Source organism: Anas acuta, chromosome 12 (genome assembly GCF_963932015.1).
Source record: "Anas acuta chromosome 12, bAnaAcu1.1, whole genome shotgun sequence".
Lineage (NCBI taxonomy): Eukaryota > Metazoa > Chordata > Aves > Anseriformes > Anatidae > Anas > Anas acuta.
In genome coordinates, this window is record NC_088990.1 from 6,906,833 (window position 1) to 6,934,723 (window position 27,891).

The 27,891-nt window shown below is 43.1% G+C and overlaps 1 protein-coding gene across 4 annotated transcripts in view; it reads right to left on the reverse strand.

Annotated features, from left to right (window-relative positions):
• Positions 1 to 609: 609 nt before the first annotated feature.
• SV2B (synaptic vesicle glycoprotein 2B) overlaps positions 610 to 27,891 on the reverse strand; it is a 62,526-nt gene continuing 35,244 nt past the window's right edge. For 2 of the 4 annotated variants that reach the window (XM_068695810.1, XM_068695811.1), the window contains exons 3-13: positions 19,896 to 20,076; positions 19,218 to 19,369; positions 17,097 to 17,230; positions 16,362 to 16,451; positions 14,116 to 14,226; positions 12,922 to 13,010; positions 12,000 to 12,164; positions 9,674 to 9,807; positions 8,531 to 8,731; positions 6,399 to 6,558; positions 610 to 5,440 (exon numbers count right to left, since the gene is read on the reverse strand). In XM_068695810.1, the coding sequence (XP_068551911.1) occupies positions 5,257 to 5,440; positions 6,399 to 6,558; positions 8,531 to 8,731; positions 9,674 to 9,807; positions 12,000 to 12,164; positions 12,922 to 13,010; positions 14,116 to 14,226; positions 16,362 to 16,451; positions 17,097 to 17,230; positions 19,218 to 19,369; positions 19,896 to 20,076 (1,601 nt within the window). In that variant the 3' untranslated portion in view covers positions 610 to 5,256. Of the gene's footprint in view, positions 5,441 to 6,398; positions 6,559 to 8,530; positions 8,732 to 9,673; positions 9,808 to 11,999; positions 12,165 to 12,921; positions 13,011 to 14,115; positions 14,227 to 14,975; positions 15,125 to 15,358; positions 15,437 to 16,361; positions 16,452 to 17,096; positions 17,231 to 19,217; positions 19,370 to 19,895; positions 20,077 to 27,891 lie in introns of those variants that run through there. The other 2 variants (XM_068695812.1, XM_068695813.1) reach the window with 2 other exon arrangements.

Sequence of the window (27,891 nt, forward strand, 5' to 3'; positions counted from 1 at the left end):
GCTGCTGTCTGTGGCCCACCCAGTAAGACCCCAGCCCAGATGGGTCCTCTGGCATCTGCTTGAACCCAAGCTGAGGAAAAATGCATGGTTTGGTCTCCTGACGACTGATGAACCTACATAATTCCTTTATTATGTGTCCAATATCTAACAGCTTGAATATTAGCTTTAGCATGTTGCACATGTAGTGCACTCAAGGAGAGGACTGGACACTAATGGACTTAACCTTTCTGCACCTAAATGCCTTACCAACAAGCCTGAAAAGAGTGTGCTATGTCAAATGCTGTGTGTAGCTACAAGAAACACCATTTTTTTATTGGACGTGTTCCTGTTGCTAAACTTTTCTTACATGGCACTTTTAAGTTATGCTTTCTTCATCAGAAAATGCTTCAGGCTGTAGAGTTTCTTATGTAATGCATTAGGAAATGCACAGTGTGATAATGCAGTAGTAGAAGGGAGTCTTAATTGAGGTGGGATGGTGTGAGATAGCAAGGATGTACACATGGCAAACATCAGAGGAAGTCCCCACATTTTCAGAGTACAAAGTCACCCACAGCAACTCTTGTAAAAGGACTCAAAGTGCACATTAAACACAAACACTGCAGGAGCCACTCTTTTTCTTCCAGCTTTTTAATGTGACAGGGAGAACAAAAACAAAGTCCGTTGGAACAGCTGCAATTTCCAGTGACAACCAGACACAGATCAAATTAAAAAAAAAAAAGAAAAAAAGTTTTAAATGAAGAAAAGGAACCAAGGAACCAAGGGATTGGAATTGGCTATCTCACACACAGAGCTGACAGAACACCTAAATGAAACATTTCATTAAATGCACGACACCGGGTGTTATTTACAGGGGAACTTGCAGTGTGTGAACATTTACACAGCCCTAGCATTACATACAGCAAAAAAATTTCTTCATTTTGTTTCCTTCACGGTTCCCAGGCTTGATTCTTCCTAAAAGCAGCATTGGCTAATACAAGGGTGAGAAACCAAGGGAGAAACTTGATGGAAATATAATGCATGGGGCTCAAATCTACATAAACCTAAAAATATACTCTCAGGTTTTAGTGTCCTTTGGAGAGTCAAAGGACATAAACAAGGACAGAAATGAACCTAGGATGTCCTTACCAGTGTCAGAGTATACTCTGTTGCTGGAAGTCTCAAAGCAGGACCTAGAAGAGACCTTAAGAAGTGCAGAAAGCTCAGCTCCGTGCAGCTTTGCTCTGTGCCGACGTGTGAACCCAGCCCAGGGGTCAGACAGCTCCCAGGCTCAGGGAATGTCCCTCACTGCATCTTTCCCCTGTCACCAAAGGACATTAGCTGAGGGACCTCTCCCTGCAGAACATCTGTCTCTGGATGTGGGTTTTCATAGTGGGGCCCTTTTCTTAGTCCAGAAGATCCATACGCTGCCGTTCATAAATCACACAGCATTTCTGGGAGATGAGGATGGTACGGGCGAGCAGGGGGTCACCCCACCCAGCCCCAAGCAGTAGCCACCACCAGCAGGATGTGGTAGAATGAAATGTGATAGCAGAAGCAGTGCTGCACAACTGACGTTCAGGAAAAACAGTACATTAAATCAACAGGAATATAAGGAGGCAGAACTCTTATTGTAATACCACTGGTCTTGTACAATAGCAACAGTGCTTTTGTTCCTCTAAATATCTGTTTCTGCGTGCTCAGGAACCCAGTAATGAACTGCTCCAGGGGCCCCATTACTCCACTGTACGGATGAAGACACCAGGACCCAGCAGGCTGGTTTGGGTTCCCTACACCCATCTCTTCCAAGCCACAAAGTCCCTGGTTGAGTGGCTGAACTGGCGTGCCACATATGCATGAAGAGGTCCAACTGTCCTCTACAGGAGGTTTTTGGGATTTAAGGCAAGTCCCCTGTCTTGGTCCTCTGTGCCCTCATTGCTGAAAAGTTCACAAATCCGAGGAAATGGTGCTCAGTGAGGATTGTTATTGGGCTGTGATCAGCACTTTTCCTCTGCAGATGATCCAGTAATAGCAGAACTCCAAGACATGGAGACTGTTCGCTGTGGCAAGTGTAGGCAGGGGGAACTGCTGGAGGAGGCAAGCTGGCCCTTGCAGTGCAGCTACAATGCTGATTTTACAGCAGAAACAAAGCTGAGCAATCAGAGGAGGTGCCCGACAAGAAACCTCCCCATGCACGGTGCTTCGGTGCCCCATGGCTTGGTCTCGGCCTAGCTGGTAGCGCACAGCCTGAAACTCAGAGCCAAACCAAAACTGAGTGGCCACAGATGTTCCCTATTTCGTGTAACTGGGAGTAATGGGAACCCTGGGTGATTAGTTTGAATTCAGACAGCTGACTTGTAGGTGTCTGAGGCAAGCTAATGTGGTTTCCCCTCAGCTTTTCATTTCTTCCTTCTCTGTTCACTGCGCCTCCTTTCCCAGGCCCTGGTGTACCAGCTACAGTGTGTTTGCACTTTTGTAGCTGTTCATGAACTCCCTGGTCAAATATCAGGGATAGGAACATCATCAAGCCCCATACCCACCGTCCCCTAACTCCGAAGTGACCAACCCATGCATTTTAGTGGCACAGTTGCATGGGAGCCAGGGTGACGCTGACTGCCAGATCCTATTGCTCTTTACCTTGCCCCAGCTTCTTTCTGTCATGAGGTTTACCAGGCAGACCCTGTGAAGGACCCATTCTGCAAAGAAGAAAGTTTCCTAAGATTGGATAACATTTCCTGATGTTACCTTACCATTTTCATCACCTTAAGACCTCAATTTCTTCTTTCTAAGGAAACCAATGGTGAAGTTTTGCAAAATAAGTGATGCCATTTTTGTAATTGTGCAGTGTCAATGGAGAACACAAACAATCAGGTTTGCTGTCAGAGCACTGGATATGGATGTAACTCAGAGTGCTTCATTGAATAAATAAAGATAAGTTCTGGCTCCACAGAGCAGTACAACAGAATAGTCCAGGCCATGAAACAAACCTTTTCTTCCCTGTAAATACAATGACTTAATGGGCATTCACAACCCAACAGAAAGAATGAAACATAGAGACCATGGAGATCTTTTGTGTTAAAACACGTATTTAGCTGCTTTTTACCATGCAAAAGGATCAGACATTCTTAGAGAAAAAACACATTCTGGGCTGTGATTCTCAACAGAAGCTGTGAACCACTGCCAAAGGACATAATTACATTCACTCCTACCTCAGTGAAGGAACCTTGCTGTTTTGAAGACAAATCAGAAAAAAGGCCCTAAGCTACCCATAAAATGAGAAATGAGGCATAAGAAGCCGGCCTATTAAAGCCGCTTGTGATTTTATCAATTTCATAAACCTCAGAGTAAATCTATAAAAATCCCAAATAGCCCATTGTAGCCTAGCTGCTCTTTAAGTGCTTATCCCCAGCTGACACAGTGACGAAAGTAATGCTGTTTAGACACTTTTTTTCTCATCGGCAAGGATTTGCTTCTTGTGATCTCACCACACTTTGTGTCTTTCATCTGTCCTCTGCAGCGGTGCTGACACCGACTGCCACAGCTGCGCGGGGCTGGCCCTGGTGTGAGCTGTGGGTGTATGTGACTGCCTCTGTGCAGCTGAAGGCAGAGGTGGTAGACTTCAGTCCTGCTGGATTTCAGCCTAGCACTGCTTGATTTTCTTAAAAAAAAAAAAAAAAAAAAAAAAAGGAACCAATGAAAAGTAAAAAGGTCACTAGCAAAAGTACAAAATAACTCATAACTTTTAATGTCAGAAAATATCACGGTGAGACAAATTCCCTGCATTATGTGGCTATTTCCCATTTCTACTCAATTCTGGTCTATGGCTGAGCTTGTTGAATGGGCCTAATTAGCACTATCTAGGTATTTCTGTGTGTTATTTAACAGCCTACATTTCATTCCTGCTTCCCAAGAAAATATATCCAAAAATACACAGCTCACTTTGCTTTCAGGTGCAACAGAACTTAAGTTGTACAATATAAAGAGCATATGAAATTCAAAAAGAGTCTTTACAGGATATCAAACTTAACTGTCCCACTTAATGGAGAATTTAATGTTCTGTACAGTGAAAGCTTGCTGTGTGCATTCCCCATGTAGCAAGTTAAATGGCTATAAGTAACTGTGCTTACAGTGTTTCGATGAGACCCAAATATGTAAGAAAATGAAGCATCATATTCTTTAACTAATATGGCTAAAATGCTGGTAAATTTTCTGTTAACATACTCTAGGTATTAGACAAAAAGTCCTCTATTTACACTGGATAATATGTACACATTTGGTTTGTGGAATGCTCCAACATCATATTAATTTCTCCTCCATCTGAGTTTGTAGGAAAAAGATCTTTAGCATCATAGAAATATATACTCCCAGTCATCAATGCATTTATATATTTGGTGTCTGGTATAAAGAATGGTGTGTCATTAAGTTGGCCATAGCTCCAGATAAACTTGAATTAGTGGGAATAGTTTTTAGTGCCTCTCTTAAAGTCTTTTAAATAGTGCAGAAATTAAAAATTATAAATTTCACTAGCTGATCACTTCAATATATGCACATACATTTGCAAGTAAGTGTAAATACATCTATAGATATAAAATTATGTATATATTTCTCTCCCAGACCAAGAAGGTGCCTAGTGATTCTTTATGCCCAAGTGAAGACAGTAAGGGGCTTTGAGATAGTGAGTCTTCTAAGAGAGCTGAGCACCCACTCTCAAATCCTTCAGAAACGAGGATTCTCATTTTTTTCAAGTTGTAACCCCCAAATCAAGACAGCTAAGGTCACATTTATAGCTCTTGTTCCTGTTGTTGGATCTGACCTATGATGGGTTTGTTACCTGCCTGCCATTTGGATGCCTTTTGTGTCTGAGCACAGCTTGTTTGAATTGCCAGGGAGCGCTCAGCAAGGCAGGCAGGCTCTCACAGCTCAGCTCAGGATCTGCTCACACCCCCGCAGGCATACGCACGCACACACAAAGCCCCTGTTCGTGTCTTGTGTCACTACACGGGGATGGGGAGGGAAAGGATAGGCTCCCAGTGTAGGCAGGATTAAACCCAAACAGCAAAGCTCTGCAGGGTGTGTGAACTAGCTGCATGCACCAATCATGGCTGTAAAAGGGTCAGATACTAAGGGGCTTCATTTTATCCCTTTGGGCTCGTTCACCTCTGCTCCCTCTCTTTGAGGTATCGACAAAACGGTATAGAAAAGGACATTTTGATTTTTCCAAACATGGCTCCTTTTTCTTCTTCTTCTACGTCCACCCCTGACCCCCCTGGCTTCAGTTGCTCACATCAGGACCTGGTCTCGAGTCTCTGGCAGGCGCAAAGCGAGCAGGCCACCTCCAACCAGAGCAGAGGAAGCCAGGAGGATGGGAACCACCTTGGTTATCCCTACAAAGGAGGCAAAGATCGAGTTCCCCAGGATGGCACCAAACTTGCAAAGCCCATTGAGGATGCCGAAGGCTGTTGCCCTGTGGGGAAGAGAAGTAGAAAACAATGGTTAGGAAGGATGATCTTGGCATAACTACAGAAGATCTGGATGGATTATTTTGTGAATGCTCTTATGTTTCCTAGGCTACGCTCCCAGCAAGTAAGCCAGCCAGAATAGATAGTAAATAAATAGATATCACTGTTTTGCATGTCTGTGTGTATGAGGAAAATGTCTGTGTGTACTCGTTTCTCTTCATTTTAACTTTTCCCTAGCTCTCGAGCTGCCCACTCTGACAGCCTTTGCCCTTCCCAAGGAAAGCAGGACCCAACCTGCTCTAGAACTTCTCGAAGCCCTTCCAAGCACTGGCTGGGGTGGGCTGTCACCAGAGCAATGGCCAGGTCTCTCCTCCTAACCCTGTTTCACCCAGAAGCTCAAAGCATGCTGTCTTCATAGCACAGTCTTTCCCCTTCACTTCTGACTCTCCCCAACAGCTTAGAAAAGGCAAAAAAAAAAGGTTTATAATGATGCTGGCAGGAAAGATGTCACCTGTAGCTTATTCCCCCAAAGTTTCCGATGCTACCTCATCTCCCAGGTCATTCTGTGCACGTGGTTGCCTCTTTGTTGTGGAGGGAAAGGCTGTCATGGTGATAAGCTAAGAAGAGAGTCTGGAGGACACAGTCTGAAGGGCCAGACCTCATGCACATACACAGAAATGATGTACTCTCCATAATTTATCTGCCTATAATCTCCATACCACCCCCACAGCTCCCTGAGTACAAGCCATGATGCAAGCAGAATTATGCTTGCAAATGGCTATGCTGATCCAGTATAGCCTCAGGACTACCAGGCTGTTAAGGTCTGCTTTATTTTATTTATTAAAATAAATAAAACACAATTCCCCCATCAATGTATCTAGAGTGAGCATTGGTCTTTTCCATCAGGGAAAGAGAGGACAGAGTCAGAGGGCCAAGAGTGGAAAAGAAAAAGACTCTGAGCACCTTTTATCTGTGGGGTACAGCTCCACGGTGATCACATCCAGGGCGTTCCAGGCGGCAATGCTGGCCCCGCAGAAGAGGCACTGCCAGCCGATCATCGCCGACTCGCTGTTGCCAAAAAAGAGGAAGAAGCAGCACACTGCAGAGATCAACATCGAGCCACCTGCGGGGGGAACCAGGAGAAAAATGTTGGCACCGGTTTCCCTCATCCGTGGCTGAGCTGCCACAGTGTTGATAAAGATGGCTTCTAAGTGACAACACTTCACCCCGAAATGAATGAAATCTGCAAAAATCCAAAAATACTGTGATGCTGCCTATCTGTCACTGTGTGATGCTGGAAACCAGCCTGAAAATGTTCTCAATAACCATCTGATCATGCTGATATTCCTGCTCTACGGAGAGGCTGAAGACAGGCTTTTCCAGGCAGATTTCCAGCATCTCAGACTTCCAGATGGACCCAGGAAGAGTAGAGGCAAGTAAACATGAAAGCCAACGAGGAGGAAGAATCATGAAGGTTTTTCAACTTGAGTTTTGAGTGAAGAGCTAGAGCAATTCACATCTTATTGAAATCACTTGACACATTTCTAGACTCAATTAAGATAATTTACAGCCGATTGTAAGAAGCACTTGAGGTCTCTTTTAATTATAAGAACATCATTAGATTTCATGGCACATTTGCACAGGAGCTATAATTTTTTGAACGCCACTGAGGGAGAAAGTGAGAGCATTCATGCTCAGTTAGCCACAGTTCAGATTCAGGAATATTAATGGCTACATCACAGCCTTCTTTCCCAGTTGGGAATTTTCACCTGAAAGAAGCAATTTTGCAAAATCAAAGTCTCTTTCACTGGAAAGTTCTGTTGCTGCTGAAATATCTCCATTTACCACCAGGAAACCAAAGATTTTTTTTTTGATTTGTTTGAGGTTTTTAAAATCAGTTTGACACCAACCAAAATGATTCGGATGATGAACTGGAACTAAAATGCTTCATTTTGTATATTTAGTTGTATTTTGCCACTGTGATGTTCTGCTTATGGAAAGCTACCATGCAGGACCCCTGCCCACTTCTTCTCCACAGCCAAACCACATCCCCCTCTGTGCAGTGCAGATATTTCCTCTGCTGCAGAGGTACAGTGCAGCATCAGGGTCACTGTGTGTGCCCCAGATCTGACATTCGGCACAGGAGAGGGTTTAGTGGAACACAATAAAACCGAACTGAAGTCCCAGTGAGGCACATAACACAAAAGAGAAATTCAGTTTTCACGTTAAGCTGACCAGAAATAATATGTTCAGCAGAGTGATACGGGTGGGATGCCAGAAGGCTGTTTCAATTGGAAATTCCATAGTGAAACGTTTCAGCATGTCGTTACCAATTTTTGTCCTGTACTTTTCATTCTGCAGAAGAAATAAGCATTTAGGTTTCCAGCTGTCATCTCAATTCCAGATGAAAATGCTGAAATGCCGACATGTCTGCAGGGTGGACAACCTGATTCTCATTCAGCTTTATTTAATTTATTTCCCACAGACCCACTGGTTTGTTTGGGTCTTTTCCAAATTCACTATGTGAAGGCTCATTGTGCCCTCCTGGTGTAAATTCTTGACACACTGATGAGATCATCTTCCTTACCTTTACCTGTCTGACAGCGAAGCTCAGCTAACTAAACTTCTGTCTGTTCCCAGATGAGAGAAACAGGTGAGACACTCAAGAGAGTGTCTCATCCCTGATTTTACTAAGCTCACTTGTCTGTCCCTTGAGGCATGACTCCACAGCACCTGGCAAGAGAGCAAGGTCTGAACCCTGGAGCAAGCAACACTAGAAATTCCCAAAGTAATCAGAAGTTGATAAGGTGATAACTTAGTGCCGTATGTCTAAAGGGTGGCAACTTGCTTGGATGTGACATGGACAATTAATCTACCATATGTTTCCTGAAGCTGTTTTTAAAATCATTTGAAGATCAGAAACCTCAAAGATGGATCTCCTAGGCTGTCAAACAGCCACAGCAAATAATTGTTGTGATTTTTCATCACTACAAGCAAAACGTGTTATTTATTTATACAGAACGTTGCAGAAACCAGCACCAACTGCACAGCACCAGGTGGTCCTGCTTCAGCACAGACCCCGACAGACCACTCACCGATCATCTTTATCCTCCCTATTTTGTCCATGAGCAATGCAGAGATGATGTTACCCGGCAGCACGGACAGGCTGCCCAGGAAGCTGACCAGGTAGATCAGGAAATCATTGTCTTCCTCGAAGTCTATGTGGCAGCCTTCCTTCTCCTTCAGAAACGTGCTGTTTATGAGCCTGCAGTTGATGAATTTGTGTTCGTAGAGATCTGCAAGAGAAAGAGGCAAAGTCTTGATCCTGCTCAGCTGATCTCCCTTCATACAGCAAGGAGTCAGGATCAAAACTAACTTAAAGGTCTCAGAGATGCTCCTCAATAAATGGAAATGGCCAGGGAGTTTTTATTTTAGTGACAAACTCTACCTTCATGCCTGATAGCTGGTGGCATATTTAATTTCTGGAATAACCTGGACCAGTATCCCTATGCCACATGGATGGGGCAAAGCAGACTCTCACTTTAATGGCATTATGGTTTGTTCTCTATTAGAATAGAAATTAAAAGCTTTTTCAGGACAAATTAATGAATATTTTATTATCTGTAATCAACAAACCAAAAGTTGAATATGAATTAAAGACAGAACTAAAAATTATATTTTAAGCCAAATTTGTTGGATCAAGCTTTTAAACTGCTAGGCATTTTACCACTACTTTAATGTGCCGAGGCCTGAGCACAGACTTTTGCATTTCCTTTTCAGTAGCAAATGAGACCAGAAGCCATGGAGATAAAAACACTGGGAGCGACCTGGAGCATCCTTCCAAATGTAGCAACAGATACATTGAATTAAGCAAGAAACAGAACCTGAACCACAGATGGGAGCAGCCTCAGCCCTCGGGGCAATGCTAGTGGAGGCACACTTTTCTTTTTTTTTTTTGGCAGGCTGATGCCTACATGGGAAACTAAACTCAGTCTGTGAGAAAAGAAATATATCTAGCTAAACCATAAGGCAAAAGCACTGCCAGCGCCACCCTGGCCAACCAACCATAAAGCTAAGACAGCACTAGTCCCTTATAGCCTGCCTTCACCCTCCTTTTTCCATCACCACTCTCATTAGCCAGTGCATACACACACACAGATCCCTATCATCCTTCCTCCCAGAATCTGATTAAATGGTTCCTAATTACAGGGATGAAACCATATCAGGAATCCCATTACCAGTGTTATAAAAGACAGTAGAGATGATGGTGCAGTTTTCAAAGAAGGTCTCACTGGACGTCACGTCTTCAAAGTAACATTCCTCAAACAATGAGTCTTCAAATCTCACTTCTTTGAATTTCATGCCGATAAATCTGGGGAGCAGGAAGCAGAAGTTTGTACTTTGAGGTATTTCCTACATTATATAATATGTTTCAAGAGACAGCACTGATAATTTCTACTGTCATTTACAGGAAAAGTTTTTCTTAAATGTGTAACTGACCTTCCAACAAAATGCTTTTGTATTTTATTAGGAAAGAGGGGTTTGAAGACATTTTTTAAGAGATGGCTCGAGATGGCTCTTACGGAATTTCTGGCAGTTTTCCTATTCCTCAAAGTAGTGACCAAAAAAAATTAAAAAAAAAAAAAGTGCTTTTAAAACCCAGTTGATACAAATCCTCCCATTTTCAATGCTCAGTCTCACCCAGTGCATGCCATTTTCTTTGGCAGTTGACCTTCCTGCCTTCTTTATTCTGCCCCTTCCTCAAGCAGAAATAAAAACAGACATTATCAGGAGCCCATTTGGTGAAAGGTTTCTGACAGCTGTTTAAACTCGAAGTGATTTTTAAAGCAAAATTGCTGTAAGCTTTCTAGAGGGAGCAGGAAGATTATGGGTACTGCTTGTAACCATCTCTGTTTGAGGACTGTTGCATATCGTGTAAAGAAAACAGATTACTCTAAAAATAATCAACAGTGTCAGATGATTGATTTCTCCTCTGATGGGAAGCTTGACATGTCTGACCTGCCTGCCTGAAGGATGACACAATATTGATTTACCTGTGAGATTTTGCAGGGACATTGGGAAGATGTATTAGTTAATGCACAGACATGTTTGGAAGATGTAAGAGGTATTAAGTGCAAGCATTATAGCTCTAGCTGAGGACGCCACAACTGTCACCAAATAAAAAGGCTTCATAACATATGCCCAGAAACATAATTGAATTGAGCACTTACAAGACACGCTAACATGATGGCTATTTACACCATTAAGTGAACACTGCAGGACTTCTTAACCGAGACTACTAACAGATATTATTAATGTTCAAAATATAACAAGAAGACTACTCAAGTCTTTTGCATCATGTAGAAGGTCTCACAGGTTACAGCAACACTTCAGCTGTTCTGCATTTGCCCAGTAATAGCCTGTGATGTATTTACTCACAAAGGCTGTTAGAAGTCCTTTGCCTGCAGTTTGCTTTCTTAACATCTGTCTTTAAAAGAGTCACACAGCAATGGCCTGGTGTTCAATGGAGTTTTAACGTACAGTCAAGGGCTAGAGGCAAAACGGATCTCTAAATCATGAGATATGTTCTGGATGTTGCAGGAATGTAGCTTAATCAAGTTTGAGTTATTAAACTGGAGAGGATGAAGGCAGGAGTATAGTGATATACATCACAGTTTTATATGTTCATCCTGGAAGGTGCTGAGCATCCTCAGTTCCAGTTGAAGAATAAATTAATAAATCATTTTGTAACAGTGAACGCCCTGTATGTTCCCCCCATAGTGCAAGGATGTGGAGTAACAACACCCTGTCTAGGCCCTCTGGGGCAATGGGATCACCACAAAATTTACATAGGGGTATTTTCCTACCCATTAGATTGGGATTTAGAAAAGTAAAAATGTCCTGCTACAAATCACTAGGGTTTATATTGCTGTGATTGAGGTCAGGCTGGATGCAGAATAAAAACCCAGGCCCAGCCCAAAAAGAAGAAGGGGAAGGAAGCAATGATGTTCTCCTAGAGTACCTTCTCTGACTTCAGAGCACTAAAAGAGAAGGTGACAGGTTGTGGGGAGATGCTGGCCAGCGCACCAGTGCAACTGGCCATGGCACAGCTCATGCTACTGGGCTGCAGGATGGAGACTCAGGTAAGTCATACCAAGGACTTCAGCGCAACACAGCTTTTTATTTTCAAAAAAAGTTTTAAGTGGTGGGCTCTGCTGCCCAAGACCAGTAGATGTCAGTGTGTGCTAAGCAAAGAAAATCACAGCTGCATCCTGAGCTGCCCAGCTCCCAGTAAGGGCGCTACTGGAAGCAGGACACCTCGGATGGATCCCACTGGGCCTGGAGATGTGAGTGGCTCAGGCAGTGTGTGTGAAAAGCAGGATAAAAAGGACATTTGCTCTGTGGATAACTAATAAAAAAGAACTTTCCAAAAATTAATTTCAGTTACTTTGCAATCAGGGTTAGTTCCTAAAATTGTATGTGTGTTTTGGTGGATGTCATCCCCACATCTGCTCATGCCCTCTTCCCTGTCAGCATCAATCAAATCAATTTCTGTTCACTTACTTATCGTTTCTGTATTCCCCGTTTCTATGGATCTGGTTTTCCAGGGTGAAATTAAAGGTAAAGTGTGACACTTCTTCCTCATCAAAGATCTTCACTCGGGATTCGTATTCCTCCTCTTGGAAATACCGGATCATGTCGGGGAACCAGACAATAAGGCCATAGTAACTAAAGGAAAATGGGAGAAATACATTAGGGATACAGGATCCTAGCACTGAAAATACTGCAGTGCTTTTCCCAAACATCTACTTCATAACTTGTAAACCTGTTAAATTCATAATACAAATGCAATTCTGACTGAAATTCTTGCATAACTCTGACATAGGACCAAGCAAAATATCTCCCTACTCTAAAATGCTGCTCTTAGAAGTATGTTGGTCCATTTTTGTTCACCTAAAGCAGGGCAACTCATTTAAATTTTAGTGACATTGACATCTGAGCCAGAAAATACAACAATATTCTGTCCTTGCTGCCCAAGAGACCAGCAGAGCAGCAAGAAATCTGGAAACTTCCCCTGGAAAGGAGATTAATGCAAGTGTGAGAGTATAGAGGGATTTAGCTAAAATTTACTTGTAGATTAGATTTGAGCTAACCTGAATAGTTTTGGTTTTGACTGATATACTGCTAGAAGCAGGTAGTTTTTTATTTGTTTGGTTTTGTTTTGTGGACAAAATTAAATGAAAGGACTAAAAGTCAGAAAGTACTACTGCCCCACTGACTTCTCAAGTCCTGACTTGTTCAAAGCACCTTGTGTTCACATAAAGGCAATCAAATTGATCAATAGTTCATCAGAGACAAAGCTTAGTAGAAAAACACTCTTTAAAGCAATACCAGGATTAATATTGCAATTGTTTATTTAAATGTACCAATAATTATTCAGACTCTGAGAGCCCTCTAATTTCCTGAAAATGTTGAAGTGCCTTACCTTAAGGCCATAGTAAACCAAACCACAGCCAGAATCAGTGTGTTCATCCTGTACTGGGCTGTTAAGCAATATAGCACGTTGTCCCAGACCTACAAATCCGTAAGAAAGAATTATCTACAAGGAAATTCTCACAGAGACTCAAAAGATTAATTTCTGAGTGCATCATAAATTTAATGTTGTCAGTAAAAAGGGCTTACTAGGGGAAGGTCAGATGCATGTCTTATATTCAGTGTTAGTTCAAATTCATGTTTATTGAGATAAATGGTTTACAGAAAGATCACACATTCAGCTGTGTGCCAGGGTACTTGATCTGAACACTCTGTAATGAGCTGGAGTGCCTGATGAGGGCTGGCTCAGATGACACAGTGTGCCCCTCAGCCTGCACCAGTAAATGTGGCTATGAACCTGTTCTCAGACCCTCTGACAATTTTGTCATTTCATGTATAAGTACGACCTCAGGAGTACTGTCAAACCAAGCTCCAAAGCTCATTGAAGAGCAAAAATCCAAATTAAGTTGGCACTTTAAGAGGGGTACAATGAACTTGGGTGGGGATGAAGCCAAGCAGAGCAGGATAGAAAACAGGATCTGCTTTTCTTGACCTACTGCACGAATTACTGCCAGAAACATACAGGAACATAATTCCTCATGCTCCTAACTTGACACATCAATATAGCATAAACCCACATTGCTATTAATTAAGAAGGACACTCCTTTACTTTAAGCTCATTCTCCTAGACTGGAATCATCCAACAAGATTTTCCGCAAAGTTCTACATCTGTGAAGGGTTAAATTAGCTGAAGAGATAATGTAAAGCTGTTAGAAACTCAGTCTCAGCAGGAGCAAGGAACAAGCACTCACGAATCCACTGCAGGAGGCAAATTCACTTAGGCCTGGGGGAGAGGAATCGATATCTGAAGGAGAGTCAAGTGCTTGGGGCTGTGGCTGGGAGCTCTGCCATTAGCACAGTGTGATTGCCTTGCTGGGCACAGGGGCATTTCGGGGCCTGGCTGCCAGTGTGGCATCTTTCATGTGCTCATATCTGTATAGAAAGTACAGTCCAACAACAGCCCTTTGCAAGCAGTGTCAGGTTTTTTGAGAGAGAGTTACGGTTTCAAGACACAATGACCTGAGGCAATGAGGCACTGGAGCTCCAAGCTCAAAAGTCCCTGTGGGATGTTTTATTTTCTCTTTACCTGTTTGAAAGTGGTTGTGATTCTGACCAGCCACCGCTGGTACCAGGTCCCTGTTGAGCTCTGGATTTCAATAAACTCATCTACTTGCTTTGGGGTTTTGATGTAGGAAACCTAAGAGAGAGAGAGAAAAATAATTTGGACCAAAGTTAACAGAACTGATATTGGATGGATATTAAACTCTGCTGTCTTCTAGATCATGTTTCCATGTGATATCCCTTACTATCTTTTTCTTGAAAGTTATCACTAGAAAGAGTGTTAATTGATTTTTTTATAAGATGAGATTTTATTATAGGAAAAAGCCTTCCTGCTAACCCTCCTTCCTTACTGTCCTCCTTCCCTCCATCCTTTCTCTTTTATTTCTCTGCTTCCCTGAAGTATTTAAAGTGTACCACTTCCACTTCAGTCTTTCACGTATTGGTTAACGTGCCTGTGCTCTACGTTATTTCTGCATCTCTTAGATTCCCTCTAGGAATTAGGATCAGACAATTGCAGTAAAATATATCTTCATGATCAGCCACTTGCATCTACATCAAACTGTGCCCCCAGGATCTCCTTTTCTATCACAACTGGCAGGAGCATTTCTCATTTAGCACCTTTTCAATACCCATGGCAGAACCTTTGTGACAAATGAACAAGTAGATGGGAACCTTTGCATCTGAAAATGCCTTCACTCATGAGGTGAGCAATCAGTTTGCTCCACCAAAACAGCCTGAATATTCAGCACTGAACACCTTAGCTGAGCTGCTCAAGAAACCTTAAAAACAAGTCTTGGAAAATGTTTGCCCAGTAACTTTAAATAAAATATATGCTCAAGCAAACCATGATCGGTTTGTAAATACAAGAAGGAGGTGAAAATTTACTGAATAAATTTCCGAGTGTGAATGAGCTGCTTGGCTCAGCTGCGGAGTCTCTGTGTTCCTCTTGCTGGCACTGCTTAAATGTCAGCTCCGGGAGCTGTCCTGGTTACAGCTGACTCACCACAAACTGGCAACTTCTGACCTATCAGATAAACCCAAAATCCAACAGTTTGTACTACACCAGCCGAACCGATCCTCTGCCTGTGCCAGTGGCTGCCAGTCAGTCTCGGTTCAGCCGAGGCACCATGCCTCGAGGTGCAACGCTCAGCTCTGCCCAGCCCGTGGTGGTTGGATGGAGCAATGAGCACAACCCAGTGCTGTACAGCTGCTCCTTGGGTCTCCCACATGGCTCAGACTCTCACAGTGCCCTACCTACAGATATATACATTTTTGAGCCTCTCTCCTCATGGATAAGCAGCAGACTGGCCAGCCCGATGCAGCATTACAGGAAAGCCAGGTAGGCATTTAGAGTCGCTGGGCTCTCTCTCACCTCTGCTACCTCACAGCAGACTGATGGGCTAAAAATAGCACATGCTCATTAAGGTCCTATTTGAACTGCATGCAATTGTCAGGTAGGGAAATTAATCTTTTTTGTTCTCGAAGGATCATTCCTGAGGGGCACTGCTTCATGACAATCCTTCTGAACAGGGAGCCTGGCCCACATTTTTGTTTGAAAAGATATGTTTTACATACATATATAACTCCTTTTCTTCCTTCTTTCTATCTTCCAAGAGCATGCATCTTCTTATCTTTAAAAGCACAAATCAGGAGCTATTCCCCAGCTGTCTCACTGGGAGTTCACAACTGAATTACAGTAATTTGCAACTAACCCCAGCATACACCTTTTACCTGATTTGCTATAAACCAAGACCCCTGGTGTGACCTTATTTGCAACAGGCAGCAGACTAATGAGTAGTAATCACTCATCTTGCTTTCTCTTGGAGACTTTTAAAGATGGGGAATGAGGCAGATGGAGTTTGGGAAGCTCATTAGAAGGTACATGAGGTTTAATCAGAGTTTGATTAGAAGCCGGAATGGATAAAGGAGTGACTCAGATCTCCCACATGACTAATATCACTCTTACTCGGTTTTAGTCTCTTAGAGCAGACCAATTAAGTGCATATGTAATTGGAAAATCACTGTTCTATACAATGTAGTGGAACATCAGGAATGAAGAGTATTCACAGCAATTCAAAGGATTGATTGATTCTTGAAAAAACAGGCTGGCACCTAACCTTAAATGCATGAAGTATATCTCAGAGCCCTGATGGCTGGGGGTGGTCACACTGAAAGGGAGGCTCCCAAGGAGGAATAAGCTAGTGCTGTGCTGTACCAAGGAAATTATGTCCTGCTTTTCTTTTTAAATGGCAGTGGCTTTGTAAAACTCACCGTAAACACCCTCTCTGGCTCGCCCTTGGCCCGCATGTTGGTGTCATGAACATGCTTGAGGATCATCCAGGCTTCGTCATGCTTGCCCATCTGGAAACATCAAGGAAAAGGAAAATAAATGTTGCAATTCCCAGCTGTGTAATTCAAAAAAGTGTAGAGAGAAATCAAAAGGTCAAATACACTGGAGAACACCCGTATGGCTTGGCTGAGTTAAGGGCAAAGAGCTAGAAGTGTGGTTTGTATGCACAGTGCAGCGTTTCTGTGCTGGGAAAAGGAGTTACCCAAAACTGTCTGGGGCAGGAGAGGAGTCAGGAACAGAGCATTATGTACATATCAGAGAAGAGAAGATGTGTGAGGAGACCTGGGCTCTACTCCCACCTCTGACTTGCAGGGGCTGTCCTTTGCATTTCCACCAGCATTTACTAGTTACGTGCCCAGACTTTGTGAGATTGTTTTCAAAATGCCTTGGTTGGGCTTATAAAATTCTTGGCGCCCAGCACCTTCTTCCTATGCCACATTCACCAGTAAAGCACTGGCCATCGTTGATTAACCCCATAATCTGCAGTCTTTGGGGTTGAAGCAATTTGTGGAGCTACTTTAGATGTGTAGGGCCACTTTTGCCTCTGTGCTTGTGCTGTGTGTGTTTGAAGGGGCAAAGAGAGAGAGATGGTGACACGCTATCACCAGCTATCCTCTGCTCATACCAGGCTGCAACGTTCACATGAATCATCTTACCTCCAGCAAAAACCGCGGGCTTTCAGGCATGAATTTCAGTGCCACCAAGGAGGCGATGCAGGGCAGAGAGCAGACAAGAACAAAGACTCTCCAGCTGTGGAAGTGGTACTTGGTTCCCATACTGAACCCCCAGCCTGGAAACAGCAACAGCCAACAGGTGAAGACACTAAATGGGGAGCCTGATTTTTCTCTCCTAAAGCAGCTCTGAACCCTACAGCTCTGCGTGACATGGGGACAGGTTGACAGTTTGCTATTCTTAGTAATGATGGCTTTTAGAGGCTCGATAGCATGTTCAGCAGATAATAGCACGAGAGTTCGCGTTCATTACAGAAAATGAAACATCCTTGCTCAGGCTCTGCCATTTAAAAATCTTTTATCTTTGTGTTTAGAAATCATCTAACAATACAAATAGCTCTATGCAGATGTAAGCAAGTAAGACTGGGAAAGGGTAGAGGAATCAGGCCATAATTTATTGCTTCTGAGTACTGTTACAGAAAATTTACAAAGGCTAAATCTTCTCTGATCTGACAGGCATGTTAGAAGCATCTCTTTTCCTTCTCATACCTCACACACGTACTTCACTTTTTATGGAAGCAAGCTAGGAAAGCAAGGTGATTCTTTTTCCAGAACTACAAAAACTGGGTTGAGATTCATACTCAGAAGATCAAGATCCTAATCCAGCATTTGGGATTCCTCCTCTCCCCCCTTTTCCCTGATGTCTGACTGGGTCAGTATTCCCCTGACAAGGAGCAGAAAGTACAGGATCATTCTTATGTTGCTCCATTAACAAACTGCACTGATGTAGATACTTTCTTAAAATAAAACAAAAGGCAATTAAAGAAAAAAAAATAAAAAAGGAAAAAAAAATGAATATAAGCTTTTTTTTTTTTCCTTAGTTTACTTTCACTAGATACAAATTTCATAAAGAACATTTTTTTTTTTTTCTATAGACATTTTTATTCATGTGGTAATGAAATAATCAGGCAATAGCTTTTGCAGAGTTCTCACATGAACCAGTCATGGTGCTCTAATCCTTTCCTCAGGTTCCAAAATAGCAGGGAACCTTGGGAAATCAAAAAGAGAAAATACAAAAACACAGCACCAAAAGAAAATCTGAAAAATAACTGTAAATACACACTTTATTCTTTTTTTTTTTTAAAGCAATGTGTTTACAAATAATAAAAAATTCATATTACAGCCTGACATTGCTATGCAGTAACTTTGCATTTTTGTTCCAACAGCCTCTGTCATATTGATTACAAACATGAACTTTATACTGATTGTGTTTTAAGCATAATAAAACCAGATTGATAGATGCATAAATGTTAGTGTTTTTCTTCATGGTCTTTGTGGCCTGCCCTACTTTCCTCAAGCAGGATTTTGCAGACAGCTGCTGTCACTGAATACCGAGGGAATTAATCTTTTCCAGGAGATATTTGCTTCTGATGTTTTCCTGGGGCATGCACATGAGTTGGGAGGAGTTGCCCCATCACAAGCAAGCTTTGCTCCTCAGAGCACTGTTGCAGCTCACAGCTCACCCATCGACTTTTTCTCTCCCACTTGCAGCTCCGTGCAGGGAACCCACCCACCCCTGAGCTCCGCTAGGTGAAGCCAGACGTGACTTCAGCCCGTGGCACGCCGGAGAGATATGTCACCAGATACACAGCCCTGAGACTGCTGACACTTGGCTGAGGAAAAGAACATGTGCTGTCCTTACCGCTAACGTTCACAGCACCCAGTAACTCCCCCATTAAAGTTACCTACTTTTGACAACCGGATCAATTTTTTTGCAATATAATCTCAGTCCAGTTTTCGCTTACTACACCGTCCTTTTGATTAACTGCTCGGGCTCTGGAGATATAATTCCTGCAGTGTATTTGAGGCTTTTGAGGCAAAACAGCCTTCACATGAAGCAATCTCTCTTACAACCTTAGCATCAGCCAAGCAATCAATCAAAACATTTTTCAGCCCCTTTGTGTGCATTTCAGGTATCTATTATTTTCAGTTTTGTTCATCCTGGGCTGTGTAAAGACTGACTAATGTCATCTGTGTGGGATTTTGGAGTAGCGTAGTGTTGCAGGAAGGTGATGTTGCCAAAAGTCAAAAGCACAAAACAGTTACCGTAATGGGGGATGATGCTCCAAGCCATTGCTGAAGCAAAAATGCCACCGATCATCCAGAACATGCAAAGCCAGCTCAGGTGCTCCCCCCTCTTCTCACGAGACAGGAATTCAGAGAAATAGGCAAACACAATGGGGAGGGATCCCCCGATACTGAGGAGAAAAAACAGCACATGAGACAAATAAGAGTCTTCAATGTTACATAGTTGGGATTGTTTGTGTTAAAAGGGAAGGTCACACCTACAGATGTGCTGCACAAAATGTTGTGCAGGAAAAATGCTAATCTCTTTTTGGCTGGACTGGTCTTAGATATCTACAATAAACAATTTCCTTGTTATCTCTGAAAGCTGCATTTAATGCCCAGTTTGTATAAAGCCCTGGCAACTGTGACTGCCAGCTGAGGTGGGCATTGATCAGCCTCCCTGGCCTTTATGCACAATTTGGCAGTACCAGAAAAAATGTTAATGACCAAACCTTCTTGCTGATTAAGCTTTCAGGGTCAAGAGCGAGGAAACACAAGCTCATGTGCTAAACCACAGTGTCCCCCCTGGCTCGGTACCAGAGATACATCACCCCATCCGCCTTCCTCGCCCACCCTGCACCCCTGGGTGCTGCTCAGGAGCAGCCGAGCTGTGACAGGACCCCTTCAGGACGTGGGACAGATCCACCTGCTACCCACCCGAGGCCTGAGATAAGGCGGCAGAAGAGGAAGAATCCGTATCCCTGGACAAAGGAGGAGAGGAACGCGAAGGCAGCATTGATTGAAAGTGATATGATGAGGCATTTCTTTCTTCCCAGTTTGTCGGCCAGGCCACCCAGCATGACGGCCCCCACCATCATCCCTAGGTAGACTATCAAGCCTAGAAGAGAGGGAGAGAAACAGTGAGTTTGGTAACATCCAATCTCCTGTTTGCCATGTGAAAATCCTTTGCTGCTCCATACGTGGCCAACATCAGCTGCTGTTCCCCCAAGTCACAGCCAGCTACTACCTGAGAGGGAAATGAGGATGGAAACACCACCGAGGGTCTGTGTGCCTCACAGATATTCTGGCCATTTCAATGGCAGACCAATCCTGTCAGGAACCAGCATACATAATGCAGAGTGAGACCTGCCCCAGCCGGGCTCTGCATACTCTTATGACTTCTTTTTTTCCAAAAAATTACAAAGACAAGGCTTTTCAAAAGCAGTGCATGAATTTAAACAGAAATACATTCAGGCTTATTAAAAAAGCCCTTTGCATTTTGTGGGTGTCATTAGGAGACACCGTTACTGCTCCAAGTAATAATCATTAATATTTCCAAATGAATAAATAAGGGCTGTTCCAAAATCTAACACTCTCCTGTAACAGTCACATGTAACTGTGTTCATCCCTTTTAGGCTTTGCACCTGGGGAGTCAGCATAACCTGTTCTGAACTCAGGGCTGATGCTAGGAATTTCTACACAAAGCTTAAAAGCTGCCCCTACACTGTACACTGCAGTGAAGAACGATACCCCCATTCTCCCCAGATTAGCCGTCTCAGATGAAAGAACCTCTATCCTTTGGCAGAACCTAATTTCCCCATTTATTTGCCCATGACCTTTCACTGCTCCCTACAGCATCACATCTTACAGTACGGATATACCCTCATCTGACCATCTGACCAGACCCACATCTTTCTTTCCCAGCCTCTCTGCTCACATATCCCCGCACGTAAGCAATGGCCAGGCATAAGCAGCTTAGGGTGCACGTGTCCCAGCTGTGTGCCACCACCAGCACAACAGAAGTCTGATGTCTTATCTCTGCTAACCCCTCTGAGTGCAACAGGACTGAGGATGTGCAAGGAGGAGGCTCTCTGGCTGCTGTTTATACACAGAAGCCATGAGAGAAGAGACTGCTAAAGCAGGGATAAATCCCTTTGCAGGTTGTCTACCCTGCCCATGCTTCCTTTGGAAAAATAAAATAATAAAAAAAAAATCTCTTTCACTCGCTGCTTCTCCCAGCACTACATGAAAGGATCAGTCTGTTACTGATCTGACCTGAGTAGCACAGATACTTCATTCACTACTGCGCCAAGATCTGATGTCTAAGAGAGCAGAGTCTTCATCTGAACATTTCAGGAGAAGGAAGAACCTACTGCTTGTCTTGATAGTTTGCTCTATGGAGTAACCACTCCGACATTGCTAAGAAAAACGGGTTCTTTTTTTAACTCAACTTCATTAGATCTTCTACCATGGGGTCTTCAAGAGACCGTTTTTGTGAACACATTGAATGCAGACTGAATAGGAGAGAATGGTTTTCTTCTCCAAATAGGCTCCTTGTATCTACCTCACTACGTTCCTGCAACTCCAGCCTAAAGAAACAGGCAGTTTCCATGGCTCTTCTACCAAGAACAACACTGGAATGGCCATTTATTATTTTACCTTCATTTTCATTTATTTTATCTAATTTCAAGATTTAGAGATGTCACTGAGCAAGAACATTCCACAAGCTATGGTTCTTTTGCTGGCAACATTCCTGTTGAAGCCTGCAGGAGTTACAAAGTGAAAGGACGGCAGGATCAGATATTAAATATTTAAAATCCAATAGCAATCAATGCTGCAGGGGTTAGAAAAACTGATCAGCTACAGTGAAAAGTTTTATACTGCTGATAGGGATAGCATCTGGGAATTGGTTAGTCCAGCAATTGGCAGCAAAGGGACCAGGTGCTTGAACACTGTGTAAGGATGGAAGGGGTCAGGCAGGAGCATGTGTCTCCAAAGCTCTTTGGAGGGTCAGTCCACACCTTGATCCGAGTGCTGACTTCTCTTGAGAGCCAACATCTCTCCCAGGACCTGTTTTGTCAAAGTCATCACTTGGGAAATAAGGGTGATGATAAATATTTTTGTGATTCATTAATGTTATAGCAAGACAATCAGTCTGATGGCCAAAGCCTGTTTTGTACCATCCAGCAAAGCTAGCTAAGGACCAACGCAGAGAGGTACTTGGCAGCTGATTCTGTCTTTCTTTTGCTTGCAAATGCCTGCACTAGATGTAAAATACATTACCAAATTAAAAGCTATGCAGCAGAGAGCCACTGCGGCGTTCTGAAGGATGCTTGTCTCACACTGATCACAGGTGGGAAAGTTCAGACTCTGAAACACCTTGAAACACGTAGCAGGATGGTGGGATCACCTCTCAGTGAACAGTTCTGCTTTCTTTTCTATCCACACAATGTCTATGGGAAATCAGGGTTTTGTGTGTCAAAGGCAAAGGACTGGTATATTCTAGCCCCTTAACAGACTTCATACCAGACTTCATACCAGAGCAGGGGTGTGTGTTTTGCCAAATTACAAGGGAGAGCTGAGGAAAAACAAAAACAAAAACAAACAAACAAAAACTTTCAATCCAAAATCTTTCTGAAGGAAGAACCTTAATGCAGTGCCGTGAGGCTTAATGCTTTGCCCTGGCTCCTGAGCTACATCTGATGGAGTAGTGCTGAGGGCAGCCAGCAGCCAGAAGTGAAGATGCACCCTGTGCATCACAGCCACCACCTGGCAGCGAGCCCTGCCAGCATGGAGCACACAGTTCAGCCCACATCACCAGACCCCAAAGAATTAAAAAAAAAAAAAAAAAGGATCTGCCTATATATACACATATAAGGGTGTTTTTATTGTTGCTGTTGTTGCTGCTCTTCTTTTTTTTCTTTTTTCTGAGAAAATCCCTGAATGGCAGATGTTGATCCAAAGCCTCTTAACAACAGAAAAGGTCCCACATTAGGAGGAGGTGGAGGATGTTGTTGCTGTCTTCTAGTCTGGGATTTTTTACAGCCAAGTGCCCTAGCTGGTGCAAGGCAGCCAACTCTGTCCAGAGCTCAACAACTTCCCAGCTCAGAGGAAAGAGAGGACGCTCCATGGAGATGGGATTGGAGTTTAGGAGTTGGGTTTGACTTCGTCTTTAGTGTAATTTGCCTCATTAATGGTGACCACAAGGATGTAGTGAATATAAACCTTCCTGTGTCTGCCATCTTGCAGTAACTTGTGTTAAATCCACTCATCAGATCAACAGCCTGTGCTCCCCAGAGCTTAACACATCCACCAAGCCCTGAGAAGTGTAAAAATTTGTGGAAAGACAGCTTGGAGACAGGGCAGTTAAAATGCTTCACGTTTAATTCACAGTGCCCAGAACAGAGCAGATGCAGCAAAAAGTTCCCCCTAATCAGGAGTACAAAGAGGGGGCTGATCATGGGGAGATTTCTCAGGTTTTCTCAAATTGTATTCATTATTCCCAAAGACTCAGCTAGCTCGGACTCCCCTTCCTCCAGGAGCCTACACTTGCGATGGGAGGCAAGATTAAACCTCTGCCACACAGCGTCCATCAAACAGTGAGCAGCATAAAACACAGCAGAGCTGTTAATATCAATAACTCACTAAGAGCACGTGGCCTTAATTGGCTATCGTTCGTGATGAGCCAACGGATGCATTGTCCCCTAGAAACTTAAAGCAATGAAAATCTTCAGTAAAGGGAGCCTGAGGGATGACCAGGGACTGTTAGCTCAGCCAGTTTCTGAGGGGAAGGATGCTGGTTAGATAAATGTTTTCTCCAGGGCTGAAACAAAATCAGCAGGGCGCTTTATTGTGATGGAAAGGTCCCTTCTGGGAAGACTGCGTGTTCCAGCTGATATTACTAAACCTTCTTTTGGGGCAGCTGCAATAAAACGCTCCATCCGCTAACAGACCTTGGGGCCCGAGGTACAGAACAACCTCAGGCCTTGCAGATTCCTGTTTCCTGGACTAGCACCCCACCTTGGCTGTCATTCCTCCGTAGCGAATCACTTCTGAAAAGTCGTGTGCATCACTTCCCAGCAGCCTTTCCAGCAGACAGCAAGTTTCTTACAGAGCTCCCCTTCCTGTTGGCTCCCTGCTGCCTTTATCCTGCACTTCTCAGCTGTTTCAAGAGGCCGGTGCTTGGCCACAGCTGTACAACCACTGGGCCAGAAAGTCTGGCTGCCCTACACTACGGACTGCATGACGTCACTTCATTAATTTTTGGGGAAAAAAAACACAAGCTGATGGAAAGATTGCTCGGTCAGATCTGACCTGAGCACTGCCCATGCTAGCAGGATCCCCAAATCACCGACTCACACAACAGTGTCACCAATAAGATGCTAAATTGTTCAATAAGGTGGTGGGGACCCAGGGCTGAGTGGAGTAGTTACTCATACTAGTTGCTACTCATACTAGTTACTTGTCCATGTAAGAGCGACAGTCTTCTGGAGTACTGCTAGGAGAATGTGGCAATGGTTGTTTCCTTTGGAAGAGATCCATGTCATAACAAGGAAGCACAAATTTTAAGGAGAATTGGGCCAAGAAAAGTGATCACTAAATGGTATTTCTTCTCCTGTGTTCCTTCTGTCTACCAGTTGTTCTAGAGAACAACACCATGCAGCTCAGGCTGTGTTAGGAGAGCTCAGCTTCCACGTTAACACACGCAGTGGATGGGTGAAATGTTAAGGGCAACTCTGAATAAGCCATTATTTGCAGACTGTTCCACGGGTAATGGAGTATAATGAATGCCTGCGGGAAAGTCTGCTATAGCCTCCCATAAAATCTGTGGAAAACCGAAGAGCTGAAATTCTAAGAATAAATTTGGGGTTATGAGTCATCCAATGCTGAAGTTATAAGGAAAATATGTGACCACTGACTGGGCTTATTCCCACTGGAAAAAAGGTAATATATACAGAATTTTCACATTAAGAAATTTATTAGCCTTTACTGATGCTACGTGCTCCATGTTAGACAGGAATCATGGACATGAAGGCTAAAGTTCTAGGAGTAAAGAAAGGCAGGCGTGGCTATGTGTGTGCAAACTGTCTTTTTCCTATTTTGGCATCATTAGAAACAAACTCATAAGGACTTCAGAAAGAAAAGGAAAAATTCAAGATTTACCTAAATCTCCATCACAAGCCTGAATTACTTTCACTGACCATTAATGGGATTAAAGTTCTTAAAAATTAGGCACATCTTAAAAGAATCCTTTTCAAGTCATGCAAAGGACTTGAGGAATAAATGCAAAATCCAGGCAGCAAATGGGAAGCATTAGTCCCAGATCCCTTTGGGCTGTCAGAACAGCGAGGAAGCTGATGGGTAGGAGTGGCAGCAGCAGCTCACCTCTGCCAACAGGTCCGCACAGAGCCAGGAGCCACAGGAACATGGGATTTCTTACCTGCATTTAATACAGAGGCTGCTGGCAGCACAGTAATAAGAGTGTTTTTGAATGGGGAAAGCATTCTGATAACCCAAAAGGATTAGGACCTTATTCATCTTGTGATTCAAACTGTAATAAAAACAAAATTGAAACTCTCTTATGAATACTCTTATGAGCTTAGCATCTATTATATAAGGATGCATTTAATGGACATGACCAAAATGCTGTGAGTCAGGTCTGGCCTATTTGAGAGATGGATGAGGCAAAGCCCAGGACCCATTTGTGTGTGAGTGATTTGAAGAGGAATAAAACCCAGCAGTCCTGCCTGGCTGGTGCCCTAACGGTGGCCAGCATTTCCCAGACAGAGAACGGTCTCAGCAGAGGGTTAGTTCAGGGAAATTTTTTATCTGGCCTTGCTTGCAGGCTTATTAGTGCTTTGGCCTTGAATCTCACTGATCTTTTAAATGGGAATCAAGTGAAGGGGGAGTCTCATCGCACTCGCCTTGTTGATTAAATATCAGCAGAGAGACCTCGTCTACGCTAATGGCTCTACTGCTGAGAAAGGGTTGCAATTGTGAAAGGCGGCTTTCCATTTTCAGGGCTCTGGGGGTGGATACGGAATGAATCTGGCTGTGGAGTTTGAGGGGATTCTGCACAGGAAAGCCAAAGGTGGATACGTGAATCCACGAGTGCTTTGGCACGGCCCCGGAGAGGCAGCGCACGCCGAACACCTCAGCAATCACTGCCAGCATGGCGTGGGTGGCTGCTTACACTTATCCAGCTTCACAGCCCCCCACAGGACTTGTCCATCACTACAACATTCACAGGACCATCTGGTCCCCCCGTCTAGCTTCTCTGCTAAATCAAAGTTTTGTTTGTGCTGGCTCTCTGCAGATGAAATTCCCACAGCGTTTACAAAGGGGGGCTCAGCCATCCCATACCAGCCCCACACAAGGTGCAAGGTGTGCCTAAATCACAAAAGTACCTTTTTTCTGCCCAGCACGTCCCTCCTGCTCAGGATGCTGCTGCTCATTGGGCCATGGAAGTTTTCCTGCCCAAGAACAAGTGTGAGACCAAGAATTTGTGCGGGATGCTCAGGGTGCCCGTGCAGAGGTCAAGGTGGGGTTTGGCATGGAGGTGGGAAACATCAGGGGAGCCATGGCTGGGCTCCTGGTCTGCATTTATCCAGAAAAAATATAAATAATTAAATAATTAATTTAAAAAAAAAAAAAAGGAAGAAGAAGAAGAAGTGGAGAAAAACCACTGAGCTGACGGGATTAGGATTTACTGTTGTATCAGGTGAATTCAGGTCAATGAGAAGATGAGGCCAGGTTTTATTGCAGTTGATGTGAAAGCATCCTCTTCACACAACTAAAAGAAAGGATGGTGTTACACATCTGGTTTAACCTGACTCACGCAGCCAAGCTTGAATTTCTGCATAACTGCATAATTACAAATGGGATCTTTTTTATGTTTTTTGATCTAACATTACGAGTCTGAGAGTCTGTAAGATGATATTATCCTTAAAATATTATTACTATACCATAAAAAGGAAAGGGAGCCGCGTGCCTGAAAGACAGATTTTGCTCTCAGCTTTGGTGTGGATGTTTTGCAGTCATGGGCAAAGGGCTTTACATTTTTCTTGTCTCAGTTTACTGAGCTGTGAAATGATGATAACAACTGCAGCCCTGGTGTCTGGGAAGTCTGATGCTCTAACTGTGCCTTCATTTTTTTATACACAGGATGTGAGAAAGTTTAAAACATTACTGTGACACCATCTCTTTTGCTTGTTGTGTACTTACTACTCCGTCCTTGCCAATTCAAGATTTAGTCCTCTGGGAGGTGATTAATAGCACTTGAAGATGCACACTTACACGATATTTCTCTAAAGAATTATGGTGTGTGCCTTTCAGCACATCAGCAAATAGAAAATTTATAACTCTCCGTATGATTGCCCTTATCAAATGAAAATACAGTCTGTTTCTGTCAGGATATGTTATGTTGAAAAGGAATATTCTGAAAAAGAATATACTGGTGTAATAAATTTAACAAATGCATTATTATCATGACTATTGTTGGGGAAAGCTCAGCAAAAACAATGATATGAAATGAATACATTAAAATAATTTTACAAGTTAGCGAGCTTATACTAATGACTAGTTTTAAAAATTACAAAATCAAAGAGCTAAAATACCTAGAGTTGTTGATGCTTTTTTCTTTTTTCTTTTTTTTATTTTCTTTTTAAATACCCCTGCAGTCATCTTTGAGATAACAATTCACATCACAGAAACATTCTAAATGTGTGCTTTGTCCCACGAGGGATAGTAAGGGCTAAAATAGCTGTTAATTTGCATCTGATGTAGATGTGTTTATTTTCAGAACAAAATGTAAACGTTTTCTAAGAAGTGTTAAATTCATTTCACACATTTCATAAAACACTGTGGGCATCTGTTTATTTGTAATTTTTGCATAATTTGGCCATAATTTGCTTGATATTTTTCCCCTCTTCCT